Here is a 13,294-nt window from a genome sequence, read left to right on the forward strand (position 1 = left end):
GTTCATCTTGTGCCCTGTCTGGAGAAAGTCCTCAAGTGAAAATGCTTGTCAAGCAGGCGGATGTTTCTCTTTTCAGCTCATTTTGAGGATCTTACCTCAAGACGTCAAGAGGACGGAAATGGTTTGCCAACAGGTTCCTAAGGGAGATCAGGATGGCTGGCACTACGAGAGCCCACCTCAGAGGCTCCTAATCTAGCCATGTGTGTGCATGTGTGTGTGTGTGTGTGTGTATACAGGGTTGGGACATCAGAAAAGGGGACTGAGCTGAGCTGTGGAGGATGAGCAGGGTTGAAGAAGTTGGGGAAAGGTATTTGTAGAAGAAGGACGAGCATGTTCAACTTCATGGAAGAAGGAAATGCGGTGGAGCAGTGGCTGTGTGGTTGGAGCAGAAGCTGGCTCAGGGGCTGCCAGCTAGGGTTTACCTAGCTGGAGGGTGCCAGACCCAGAGTACATGCTGCCTTGCACCCAAGAAGGACTCTGGAGTCCTGATTTAGCCTGCAGAGCTACTTCCCTAGCACCTCTGAGAAGTAAAGATGACCCCCAGCATCACTGCTGGCCCAGTCACACCCACACTCCAAGGCCTTGCCTCCTCCTGAGCTGCCTGATCCCTCTTCCCTTCCTTTAAAACCATTGCCTTCAGGAATTTCCTGGCGTCCCAGTGGCTGAGACTCTAAGCTCCCAATGCAAGAGGCCCCGGTTCCATCCTGGTCAGTGACCTAGATCCCACATGCCGCTCCAAAGAGTTTGCATGCCCCAACTCAAGATCCCATGTGCCGCAACAAAGACAATCCCGCATGCTATAGCTGAGACCTGGTGCAGCCAAATGAATAAATATTAAAACAGAACAAAACAAAAAAACCTGTTGCCTTAGCCTTGATCCCATCCTTTTTATGGGACTCTCAGCACCAAGAACAGTGCCTGGCACATACTCACGGACTGTTGGCCTAAATCACGGTGAAGTTAGTCAAAGATCTAGTTTTTAGTCTCAGTTCTGCCACGAACACCTGAGACACTGAAAGACCCAAGCCAAGGCACGTAACTTCTCTGAGCTTCAGTTTACCCATCTGGAAAATGGGGATAATGTTCCCCCATCTCCCCTTCATTAGTGAGGATCATAAGACAGAAACGGGACTGGTCCTCTAGGGTGGTAGGAGATGCAAGCCCACTGCAGATCAAGACATCAGCCTGGGAGTCATCAATAACAATTGCTGATAGTTTTGCTGTTAATAATGACCTACTTACTTGAAGGAAATCCCCTCTCCCTTTCTCCAGGATGGTTGCTCTTGTCCTAACCCAGTTCCATGACCTGCCTGAAGATAAAGCCAGGCTTCCTCCTCCATACCCCCTTGTCTCAGAGGTTTCCTAAGACCTCAGAAGGTCCTTCAAAAGTCTGACCCACATTCTTCCTGTTGCAGCTCTGCCCCCTCCCCTCCTCATGTAAGAGCAAAGTCCTGCGTATGAATCTTCGACGAGCCTGAGGCCTCATCACATTATAAGGCTTATTCTTCTGAAGTTGATGTTCCCACTGCCGCTGCCAATACAGAGCGAGAGACAAGAGAAAGGGTGAGGAAGGGAAGCCCCAGTCTGGAGTGAGGGCGTGGAGAAAGAATCAGGAGGGATGGAGATAAGACAGCAGCATACCCAGACACACAACGACACAAACACCACACCACCACCACCTCCAGCGCCTGGCTTCCGGGGGAGGGACAACTGTCTTACGGCTTTCCATGACGCGAGTCCTCCGCGAGGGCTAGGGCTGTGGGTGAGGCGACATTTCCTGCCCCAGGGGGCTGGGGTGAGAGGAGAGATGAGTTGCTGAGTATGCACACCTTTTGAGAGCCCATACACACACACACTGCTCCAGGGGCTCCTTTCTCAGGCTGCCCCCCATGGAGTTTCCCCTGGCCCAGATATGCCCCCAAGGTAAGTGTGAAGTTGGAGAACGTGGTGGGAGGGAACCTCAAGACCCCCACGACCCCTGCTCTACTCCCCTCTGGGCCTAAGCTCCCACCTCGGAGGTGAGGGGCCACAGCCTGGCCACACGCCTTGCCACACTCTGGCAAGGCTGACTGGCAGGAGGCCCACAGCCCCTGCTCCTCCACCTCGGGTGCCACTTCCACGCAGCCCTGAGGATAAAGGGGACAGGGTCAGCTTCTTCGACAGGAGAGAGGAGGAAGCAGGAGAATGAAGTGGGGTGGGAGGCAGAGGACCCTGCTCCAGAAGAGGGGCCTTCACTGAAGCAATCTGCCTCCATTCCCGGATTCCGGAACTGCTGGGCCAGCTGGCTTCCCTGCGCTCCTCCCTGGGCCCAATTTCCCAGACAAGCGCCTCTGTCACCTCAGCCCTCTAGGCCTCCTGGGCTCCTTACTCCTCCTCCCTGAGAAACAATCTCCGCATCCCTCCTGCATTTCTCCTGCTGTCATGACTGTACCTATCCTTCAGGTTCCCCATGACTGGACTGCCGGGGCCGCAGGGGAAGTGGAGGGCCTGAGCCTGAGCCTGGGAGAGTGGTGGGAGGCAGAGAGAGACGCAGGCCCTGACCGAGAAACCTCTCTGTGCTAACAGGGAGCCGAGAAGCCCCGGCCATAACCTTCAGCACCTTCCAGCCCCTGGGCTTGAACCGCAGGAGCTGCCAGGGCCCGGGCTTGCTTCTGGGACCACGACTCCAGGCCCCTGAGGAAGCCTGGCCCAGCCCCAGGGGCCCAGCTGGCCAGGCTGTGGTGAGTGGAAATCTGCGGGGTGCAGCTCCCTCCTCTACTCCTGCCCTCCCCCGGGGGTGGGCTTGCAGGTGGACAGAGGCCAAAGCAGGAATGAGCAGGGGCTGCCGCCATGGCCGGGGGCCCAGAGGAAGGGCAAGGAGATGAGGAGCACCTCCTCCAGTTGCTGAATGGCCCACTCGCTTCTCCTCTGTCCCTGGGAAGCTCAGGGTGAGTCCACAAGTGATGGGTACAGTGGACTCCAGAAGTAGGCGTCCACAGCTCGGTCTGCGGCCTGCATTTGCCCATCCTCATCTCAGTCCTCCTCACCCATCCGTCAGTAGGAAACCCTTCCTGTGAACTAGCTCGGTCCCTCCTACTGTATGTAGGGCGAGCCCTTCCTCATTCTGGCCTCTGGTGCTCCCTTCACCCCTCAGGCCAGGGAATGCTTTCTGTCCATCTGGAAGGCCCCACTCCCATTTAAGCACAGTTTAACAGCTCACTGCTACTGGAATAAAGACCCACAGGACCCAGAGGGAAGTGGAAGGCAATTCCCTGGAAACAAAAACAGCTTGAGCTAAACAAGTCAGGCGTTGGGAAGGACTTTCTGGGAAACGATACCCTAAAAGAGGCAACTGGAACGGGGACAGGGAGCTTTCTCCACAAGTCGAAGAGCGAGGAGGTGTAAGGATAAGGAGGCAGCAGCTGCCTTAGAGTCAGAGGAAGGGCTACTGATCACGGCCGCCTCTCCACTCCTTGAATTCTTCTCTCATGCAGGCACCTCTCCAGGTCCCAGCAGCTGCCTGCAATCCAAAGGATGTTGGGAAGGAGGAGGTGCCAAGGGAAGAAGCTCTGTTCCTACAGGCCGAGACTCGGGCTTGGTTCCAGAAGACCCAGGCCCATGAGCTCCTACAGCACGGGGCGGCCCCCATCTGGTTCCACGGTTTCATCACCCGGAGGTGAGTCACAGAGGAAGAAACAGGCTCAAAGCAGGGCAGGGGCCAGTCCTGGGTCCTGCCGTCAATCAGGAGTAGATTGAGGCTACAAGCCAGGTTATGACTCCTGGAGGTTCTGAGGCTACTTGCTAAGGCAGCGCTCCTGGGGAAGACCACCGAAGAGGCACAAGCCCAAAGCCCCTACCCCTCGCCTCCACTTCCCTCCTGTCTCTAAGGCTTCTAGTGCTCATTCTCCTCCTCGGCCTCCGTCTCTCTCCCTCCATGTCTCCCTCCATCTTTACCTCGGGCTTTCTCCAGCCCTCTTCTCTGTCTTCCCTCCCTTGCAGTTCCTCCCTTCTCCTCCACTTCTCAGCTTCACTTCTATATCTATCTTTATGCTTACCTCCTCCATGCAACTTGTGACTTCTGAAGTCTAGAAATCTAATACCATCCCGGTTGCTGCTGCCACAGCGCTGACCCCCTGAACTCCCCACTCCAGGCTGCCCTTCCAGGATGGGGCCAGGAGGAGGATGCAGGGCTGGGAGGTCTCTTGAGTGGAACCCCTGGTCCGTGTCCAAGCCCAGTCCCTGCAGCGCGAGTACTGGAGTACGGTGACCACATCCTCTCTCTCCCGCCTCCACCCTTCTCTGTCCACTTAAGCAGGCTTGGTTGGGCAGGGGTCCCCTATGAGAGCCGGGGAGACAGGAGGTGAGGCTGGAAAAGTCTGAGCAGCCCTCCGTGTCTTCTCCATCATCCTCAGAGAGGCCGAGAGGCTGCTGGAGACTAAGCCTCAGGGATGCTACTTGGTGCGTTTCAGTGAGAGCGCCGTGACCTTTGTGCTGACTTACAGGTGAGGGGCCGGCACTGCGCGGGGGGTGTGGGGGTGGGAGGCAACAAGGAGGCGGGACTTTGGGCTAATCAGGGGGCGGGACTTGGTGCTGAAGAACGTGTGAGGGGCAGAACTTCATGATGACCCCCAGCAGGGGCGGAGGGGTCTAAGCCCAGCCCCCAGGCTACTAAGGATGGGAGACCCCGCGCATTCGGGAGGATAGAGATCACGCCTCGTGCTGGTGTCCTGGCCAGAAAAAGGGAGCAGATCTGATCCTGCCTGGTGTCTCCAGGAGCCGGACTTGCTGCCGCCACTTCCTGCTGGCCCAGCTAGGGGACGGGCGCCACGTGGTGTTGGGCGAGGACAGCGCCCACGCGCGGCTGCAGGATCTACTGCTGCACTACACTGCGTGCCCGCTCAGCCCGTATGGGGAGACGCTTACCGAACCCCTCGCCCGCCAGGTACGCCATCCCCACCCTGGCCCCGATACTGACACTGACCCTGACCCCGGGGACCCAGGCCAGGGCCCCCACCCCCACCCCACACAGCACTCAGGCCGCAGGACCTCGCCAGGCACTTTCCTATTCCCACGGAGGACGCAGACATCCCTTTTCCACACATCTCCGCTGGTTGCCCTTCCAGAAATATGCGTGCTGGTGGAGGGGTCCTTGAGAAACCAGCTCAGTCACACAAAGGCTGGAGGGACTGGGAGTGGTCAGCTAGGCCCAGAAGTCATTTGTTTTTGTGGTTTTATTTTGGCCTTGCTGCCCGGTTTGTGAGATCTTGGTTCCCAGACCAGGGATTGAAGTCTGCAGTGAAAGCGCCAAGTCCTAACCATTGGACCAGCAGGGAATTCCCGGGGCCATTTGTTTTTTAAATTAAGAGATATTTACCGAGACAAGACAGATGGGTGTCAAACCCACAAAACTTACTTACCAGCGGCAAAGACAAATAATAGGAATCAAGTGTGAGAGTGTGATGAGAGAGGAAATGCAGAGTGGTGTGCCATTGGGCTCGCATGGTGGGGAGCCATGTCAGACAGTGCCTCCCCCAGGACGTTCAGGCAGTTCTGAGGGCCCACTCTGTGCCAGTCATTGGTCTGGACACTGGGAAATAGCGCCAAACAAAATTGGCCCAAATGTCCCTACCTTCATGGAGCTTTCAGTCTAGTGACAGGAGACAGACAATGAATGCGTAATACAGATGACAAGCAGAGAATACAGAAACAAGGAGTGACGGAGTTGGGGTTATTTTACACAGGGACTTTAGGGAAGGCTACTCTGGTAAGAGGACATTTGAACAGAGGTCTGAATAAAGTGAGGGGGAAAGGCATGCAGATAACTAGAGAAAAAATTCTCGGTAGATGGCACAGCAGGTGCAAAGGCCCTAAGGTAGAAGGATCCTTGATGTGTGTGAATAAGAATAACAGCACTGAGGAAGCTAACATGAGCAGAGAGGTAGAAAATGAAATCACACGGGTGAAGGGCTGCCTGGTGGACTCTTGTAGGATTCGGGATTGTATTCTACATGAGATGCACTAGGCACTTACAAGCTAAAGAGTGACATGATCTGGAAGTTTGGAAGGGGCATAGATAATCAGATGGAGGCCACTACAATACTCCAGGAGAGAAGACAGCAGCCTGGACCATGTTGGTAGAGGTGAAGGGGTGGGGAGGTAGAACACTGGGTCTGTTTGAAAGGTGGACCTAAGAGGGTTTTTGCAGGATTGAGTGAGGGATGTTAAAAGATGGGGTTGTATTGACTGAGATGAGGAAGGCTACAAGAAGACTAAGTCTGGGAGAGATGGGAGATCATGAGTTAGTTCAGTTTTGACATTCATGGTTTGAGACATTCATTCAGTATCCAAATGGAGATGTCAGTTAGGCAGTTGCAATAGATGGACTGGGATTTGAGGACAGAAGTCTAGTTTGGAAATCAACATTTGGGAGCCATCAGTATGTAGATGGATTGATTCTAAAGCCTTCAGGAGGAAAGAAATCTCAGGAATGAGCATAGATGGAAAAGAAAAGATACCAAGTCTCCAGCATTGAGAGTTTGCAGAAACGAGGGAGAACCTACAAAGAAAAACCACAAAGAAAATTGAGAAGGAGCAGCCAGAGAGAAAGGGGAAGAACCAGGAGTGTGATGCTCTAGACACCAAGCAAAAAAAAATCCATCAGGGAAGAGCAGATGCCAGAGGGTCTAGAATTAACCATTGGATTTGGCCAACAGAAGGTCATTGTTGACCTGGGCAAGAATAGTCTCCTGAAGCTTGGTTGGAATCCGTTCAAAGAAGTTGTTAAGGGACTGTGCCTAGCAATAACTACTGTATGGAATTTTGTGAGGAATAAGCAGAGACCTGAAGATTCCTAAGCAGTGGGAACAGGATGTAGGAAAGACTGGTGGACAGGGGAGCCAGCTGGAGTTGTGAGAACCAAGGGCACAGCTGTCAGAGACCAAGCTCTATGACCAGCCCTCAGAAGGTCTTGTCACTCACATTCTCTGGAGTTTGGGCTTTATCCTGGAGCAACGGGCAGCCATGGAAGGATTGCTAGAGGAACTTCTGCAGGTTCATTCTGCTCACGGAGTGGAGAATGGGTTGGCAGGGCAAGATAATGCAGGAGGAGGTGATGGACTTAGGAGGCCTGAACGGGATCAGCAGCTGTGGGCAGGGAGAACGTGGGCAGATGTGAAGATATTTAGGCAGTAGAAGGAGCAGGGCTTGTGCTCCATAAGATGTGGGGAGGAAGGGAGGGAGGTGTCCGGGTTGACTCCTAAGGTGCTGCTGTTTCAGCAGCAGGGTAGAGCTGCTTTTTTTTGGCTGTGCCAGGTCTTAGTTGCAACATGTTAGATCTAGTTCCCCGAATTAAACCCAGGTCTCCTGCATTAGGAGCGCAGAGTCTTAGCCACTGGACCACCAGGGAAGTCCCAGAGGTGCTACATTCATAAAGGGAATGCTAAGACCTCTTAGGGGGTTAGGGCAGGGAAAAAGAATTCTGATTTGAATCCATGCAGTAAGCGCCTGAACACCGTCAGATGGAGACACGCACTTGGCAGATTGCAGAAAAATTAGAAAAGCCCTATGGGCTGAGCCTCCCAAAACTATCACACATGTGGAGAACATTCGTGAACCCAGTGATAAATGCTGAGCTAAAAGCACACCTAACATGGGAAGGAACCCTATAAGGCTCATCTCCCCTGAGGCAGTGTCTCTGTCCCTAAAATATCTAGCTGTTAGCTGTATAATGTACTCCTCTTGCAGCTGCAGTAGTAAACATGGGCACGGAAGTCTTGGAGATCTATCCCCAAGCTGAAAAATTTTAGGCTAAAGACTTGTAAAGTCTGGTTGCAGTTTTACAACCAAATGGTGACTGGTCTGGGCCTGTGTTCCAGATGAAGTTAACTTAAATGCTAAATATAGCCTGTGATCAGAGCAACTGTCCCACCTCCCAGTCTCCTTGCCATCTCCATGCCCTCTGCCTCACTTAGAAACCCAGCGCCACCCAAATTTCCCTGCTGCACCCCCACCCCGACATTCTCCACATGGACCAGATTATTTTGCCCTCCTTGGATCACCTGTCCACTCCCACCAGCCATCCCTCCGGCACCACATCCCCAAGGCCTCTTTCTTCTCTCCACCCGTCCCCACCCCGTTCTCCCCCTCTTCCCTTCCCCTCCCCCCCCCCCCCCCCCCCCCGCAGACTCCTGAGCCCGCAGGACTGTCCCTAAGGACCGAAGAATCAGACTTTGGAAGCAAAAGCCAGGACTCACCGTTTCAGTATAGCCCGATTCTCAAAAAGGAGCGAAGTATAGCCCCCACGCAGAGAGATGGATCTGGGGAGCCAAAGCAGGTATGTGACCCAAAGCGCTGGGAGAGAAGGCGGGGTCTGAGGGAGGGGCGGAGCCGGGGGACGAAAAGGAGGGCGCGGCCTGTGTGAGGGGGCGGGGCCAGTGGGGTAGGAAGACGGCCTGCAGGGGGCGGAGGCTCAGCCTGGGTTCCAGCTCTGGCACTGCCTGGGTTAGGGTGACCCACTCTCTGCCTTGGCATCACTAACTCAGTGGACATGAGTTTCACCAAACTCTGGGAGATAGCGAAGGACAGGGAAGCCTGGCGTGCTGCAGTCCACGGGGTCGCAAAGAGTCGCGACTGAACAACAACAATTCTCCTCCCTGCTCGCCTTCTCTCCTAGTCCTCCCAGTCGCCCAGGCCCAAGCCGCCCATCCCCGCCAAACCTCAGCTGCAGCCCGAAGTCTACACAAGCCCTGCTCCGAGACCTCGCCCAGCCCTGCCGCCCAAGCCCTCCAACCCCATCTACAACGAACCTGATGAACCCATCGACTTCTACGCCATGGGCCGTGGCAGCCCTGGGGAAGCCCCCAGCAACATTTATGCCGAGGTGGAGGTGAGGGAGCCTGATTCAAGGAGTGAGGACCCGCAGTGCATCCTCAGGCATGAAGTCCTACGGAAATGCCAGTCCAGGCCTGTCCTAGGCAGCCAGGTAAATGGGGGTGCAGGGAAAAGTGAGACCCCTAAGAAAGACTTCCTGAAAGCTAGATTGAGAGGGTGGAGAACGTGTTCAGACTGGATGTCTAGGTCAGGGTGAATGAAGGTCAGAGATGGGAAGAACAGAGCATTGATACTGCCAACAACCCTCTTCCAGGCCCCTCTGTATTTGGAGTTACTGAGACCTGCCTCCCCTGTGTCAAGTTCCCACCCTCTCCACTTCTCAGAGAAAGCAGAGGGCCCTGCAGGTCCCCTCGGCCTTCGCCCACCTGCGCCTGTGTCCCTCTCACCAGGCTGGCCCTCTTCAGAACCCCCTGAGATTGACCCCACCCTATGGCGGGGATTTTGGCCTCCACCTTGCCTCTCCTCCCCAGTCTGAACTTGGGCCTCTCTCATTCTGGCCCCCTCCCCTCAGCCTTGAGGGCCCTGCCTTCCTGAAGAAGAGCACCTGAAGATGAGCTCAGGGGAACGGGTGCCTGCATGTCCCTTCCTGCACATGCCCCCTCTCCTGCAATCCTCACACCTGCCTGGTCTTCTCACTGATCAAGTGAGATCTTGTTTCTTTAGACTGTAGCTCCCACCCAGTCCCTCTGCCTCTGCCCCCTTCTTCCATTCCCCGTCCCAATGCTGGCACCTCAGGCTCCCCCTCAGCCCTTGTGCCTGCTCACACTTATCCACACCCCTGACTGCCATCCTAGAGCTGATGTCAGCAATCTACGTCTCTATGTGAATTTCTCTCCAGGCTTCTGCTTAGCTCCCCAACATCTCACAGCCTTCTGGACTCAGCACAGCCAAGTATCCTCACCTGCCTCCCCTGATTGTTCCCTCCTGTGTTCCCTCTCCCAGTTGGTATCTCATCCAACTATTCAAGCCGGGTTCACAGGGCTGCCTTGACATCTCCCCGCTCTTCACCCTCACTCCCCTATAAGTACTGATTCCTGCTGGGTCTTTTCCTAAATATATTTTTCCTTTCCTCAGTTTTAGCTCCCATCATCTCTCATCAGGACTTTCCAAGAGCTTCTTATGTGATCTCCTGGCCAACAATCTTGCCACTTCTGATCCACTGCTCCAAGAAAGTCAGAATGGTCTTTCTAAAACAGCTACCAGGCCCACAAAGCTCTCCATAATCAGGTGGGGTGGGGAGCCACCCCCTTGGTCTTACTACCAGCTACACCATCCACCCTGAACTGGTCACATTTCTCCAAACTCATCAAGTGATTTCAAACCTTCCAAGGTTTTACACACGCCATTCCCTCTGCCTATAGCTACTTCCTACAAACGTACCTTCCTACTGCCCAGCAACCTTCTAATCCTCCTCCAGCTTGCCCACCCTTCCCCACTTCTGCAAAGACTTCCCAGACCTCACCACAGAAGCTTTCTACATACCTGTCACGTCATTGATTGTTGATACCCATACTCCCCTCCCCCAGCAGAGTATTAGCTCCCTGAGGGCAGGGATGGGACTTGTTCATCCCATTTCCAGAGCACCAGGCACAGTGCCTGGCAAACAGCAGGTGTTCAGGAAATGTTTGTTGAATGGATGAGAGAGGTTTAGACTTCCTCTTTGCAGGCCAATTTCTGTTAAGATCAGAGGCTGCAGGTTAAGTCTAGGAGGCAGAAGGTAGAGGGTATGACCTGGGACCATCCTTCTCTCCACAGAATCCAGGTGGCCAACAACTGCATTCTGAGAACTCCGTGGCTGAACAAGGCCCTACTGTGCCCCACCAGCCCCTACCCCGCTGGGGGCACACTCTCCCCCACAACCTTTCTAGACAAGTGCTTCAGGACAGAGGACAGGCATGGCTCCCCCTGGGGCCTCCTCAGTAGCTGGTCTGAGCTGGGGAAGGATAACTTGGAACAGCGGGTCCAGAGACCTTCACACATACCCAGCCATCCTTCTCAGGAAATGTGAATGGAACAAACTGTAAGTGATCAAAGCTGGAAAGGACCTCAGCCATCATCTATTGCAAAGACGGTGAAAAAGTGTCACCTTGGATGCCAACTCCAATCCATTGATTGTGGCTGCCTAGAGCACTGCTTTGGAAAGGATGCTAAGGTCATATCTGAACTCAGCAGAAAAGAACGCCGTGATTGATTAGTGATGTCTGCCATGGGTGAGAGAAGAGGCGCAGCACCTCCTTTGCCCTTACTGATCAAGTCCAACTCCAGCTTTGTTTTTAGAAACAAACCCAGAGAGGGATGGTGGCTTAGTCAAGGTCAAGGACTAGAACCCAGGCTTCCTGATTCTTCTGTTTAGTGCTCTGTTCTGTACCCCACTCTACTAACTCTTCTCCATGGGAAATGTCTGAGATTTCCTCAGATAGGAAATCTGGCTGCTTTCCAGAGTTCTGTTGCATGGGGGCCTGGGTGCTGGTTCCCTTCCTCCAGATCCCAGCTTAGCCCTGTTCCCCTAACTGGTCTGGGCCCACACAAAGAAACCTGGAGGCAGGAGGAGCAAATGTGGGGTCTGCTTCCTTTCAGGGACATACCCTCTGGTTCCCTCCCAAGAATCTCCAAGAATCCAGTGGCCCAGTGCTTGCCTCTAAGGAAGAGGGCTAGGAGGGCCCTGCTGCATCCCACTGCCCTGGTTTCCCCTCCTGGAGTCTGATTTCCTTGGCCCTCAAGCCTTTGAGTCTGGGCCCTGGTCCAATGCTGCTGCTGTCTGAGGGATGGTTTGGCGAGAACAGATGTTAGAACTTGTTTGTTGATTCTTGTCTGGCTAATAAATCATCACCAACCACCTCCCCCAACAGGGATTCAAGTACTCCAGGCTCCTTCTGTTCTGAAACTCTTATATTGTAGAAGGCAAGTTGTCAAATGGCCATCGCAATCGGGGGGCGAACGTCCGGTGGTTGAAAGATACCTGGGCAAGGGTCACAGATCTATGGGCTGGGGGTGGGAAGACACCAAGCAAGGGACACAGACTGCTCTCTGAAAAGTATTCCTTCCCAACGGGTGGGCTAGGCAGCTAGCCAGGGGCAGAGGGGTGACTACATCGCCTGGGGGCTGCCAGGCAAGAAAGAGGGGCAGGGAGGGGAGTGGTTGAAAGGTAGCCCCCACACCTCCTTCCTCAACCCCCCTGCCAAGCACAGGACTGGAAGGGGGAGGGGGCATTCTTAACCTTTGTGTGTGAGCCCCTTAGAAGGATAGGGGGCACCTTTGCAGCGGCTACCCCCTCTTGGGCTTAGGCCTCCCCCGTTCCTCTTATGAGGCTTCCTCTTCTCTCCCAGACCCACTTCAGGGCCTCTTGCCCCTGTGGCCAAGCTCCATACCCTAAGCTTCAACCACCTAGAAGAATCTGTCTTGGGTTGTCTTTTTGTCTCAGATGGGGGACTCTCTGAGGCAGAGCTGTGTCTGCCCCTGGATCGCCCTGAGGACTCAGAGCAGAGACTGCCCCCCACCCCAACTCCGGGAACCACTCACAAGGCTTCTGGTACTCCTGTGATCCCACCCTGTTCTTACCCTCATTTCTAGGACAGTTCAGTCAAGACTCTCAGTGTCCATCAGGGTCTCTCTCCCTCCCAAGGGCCGCTGTGAACTTGCCAGAATCACAGAAGTCCCCCAGACCCCTCCCTGAAGACACATTCCCTAGGTCTAGGTGCTGCCACCACCATGCCACCCCCAGCCTGGGGCAGGGCCAGCCCCAGTGACTAGTGAATTCCCCTCCTTTCCACTCAGTGCTAATCAGCTCAAGGAGAAATACAGTTGCTGAGTCAACAGAGTGGGGTTCCACTTCCTTCTGTCTATAGGTCTAAACTCCCTCCTGAGCAAGAGAAGAGGTGGGAGGGAAAACGGGGTGGGCGGGGGTGGGGGGAAGGTGGGGGGTGTGGAGGGGAGGGGAGGGGAGCAGATGGCTTTGGGGAGAGGCTCAAAGTGCAAGAAAGGTCTTAGATTAGACTCAGGGAGTCACCTGGTGGCTGATTCCTTGTGGCAGCAGAGGAGGTAGAAAAAGGAGAGGCTTGCTGTATAGCAAGAGCTGGGAATCAAAGTCAGCAGATGAGATTTCCTTAGACTTCATGACAGAACAGGATGGGCAGGCTTGGGGAGGGGACAGGAATGCCTAGTGACCCACTGAGTGTCTCTGAAGGAGCAGAGCCTGCTTTAGGAAGGGGTGAGTGCTCCTCTCCGCTAGGGGCAGCTCAGCAGCGTGGGTGGGGAGACCCTGACCACCAGCATTGCCAGGTTTCTGCCCTGCTTCTTTGCTAACACACTGCCCAACCTTTAACAGGTAAGCTTTTTTCTGCGCCACTGTTCCCTACATTCCTTTGAAATGGAAGGAATGTCATATTTGCCTATGGGGCTGCTGTACTGATCAGATGAGACCAGGCAA

At 54.5% G+C, this 13,294-nt stretch overlaps 1 protein-coding gene across 1 annotated transcript; it reads left to right on the plus strand.

The window, feature by feature from the left end:
- The first annotated feature begins 1,822 nt into the window (after positions 1 to 1,822).
- SH2D2A (SH2 domain containing 2A) lies at positions 1,823 to 11,720 on the plus strand. Its single transcript, NM_001105401.2, is given in 8 exon segments — positions 1,823 to 1,923; positions 2,566 to 2,720; positions 3,474 to 3,655; positions 4,392 to 4,481; positions 4,753 to 4,921; positions 8,162 to 8,311; positions 8,651 to 8,959; positions 10,624 to 11,720. Coding segments are annotated over 8 exon segments (1,257 nt in total). The 5' UTR covers positions 1,823 to 1,889; the 3' UTR covers positions 10,792 to 11,720.
- The last annotated feature ends 1,574 nt before the right edge of the window (positions 11,721 to 13,294 follow it).

This window comes from Bos taurus, chromosome 3, assembly GCF_002263795.3.
Source record: "Bos taurus isolate L1 Dominette 01449 registration number 42190680 breed Hereford chromosome 3, ARS-UCD2.0, whole genome shotgun sequence".
Taxonomy (NCBI): Eukaryota; Metazoa; Chordata; class Mammalia; order Artiodactyla; family Bovidae; genus Bos; species Bos taurus.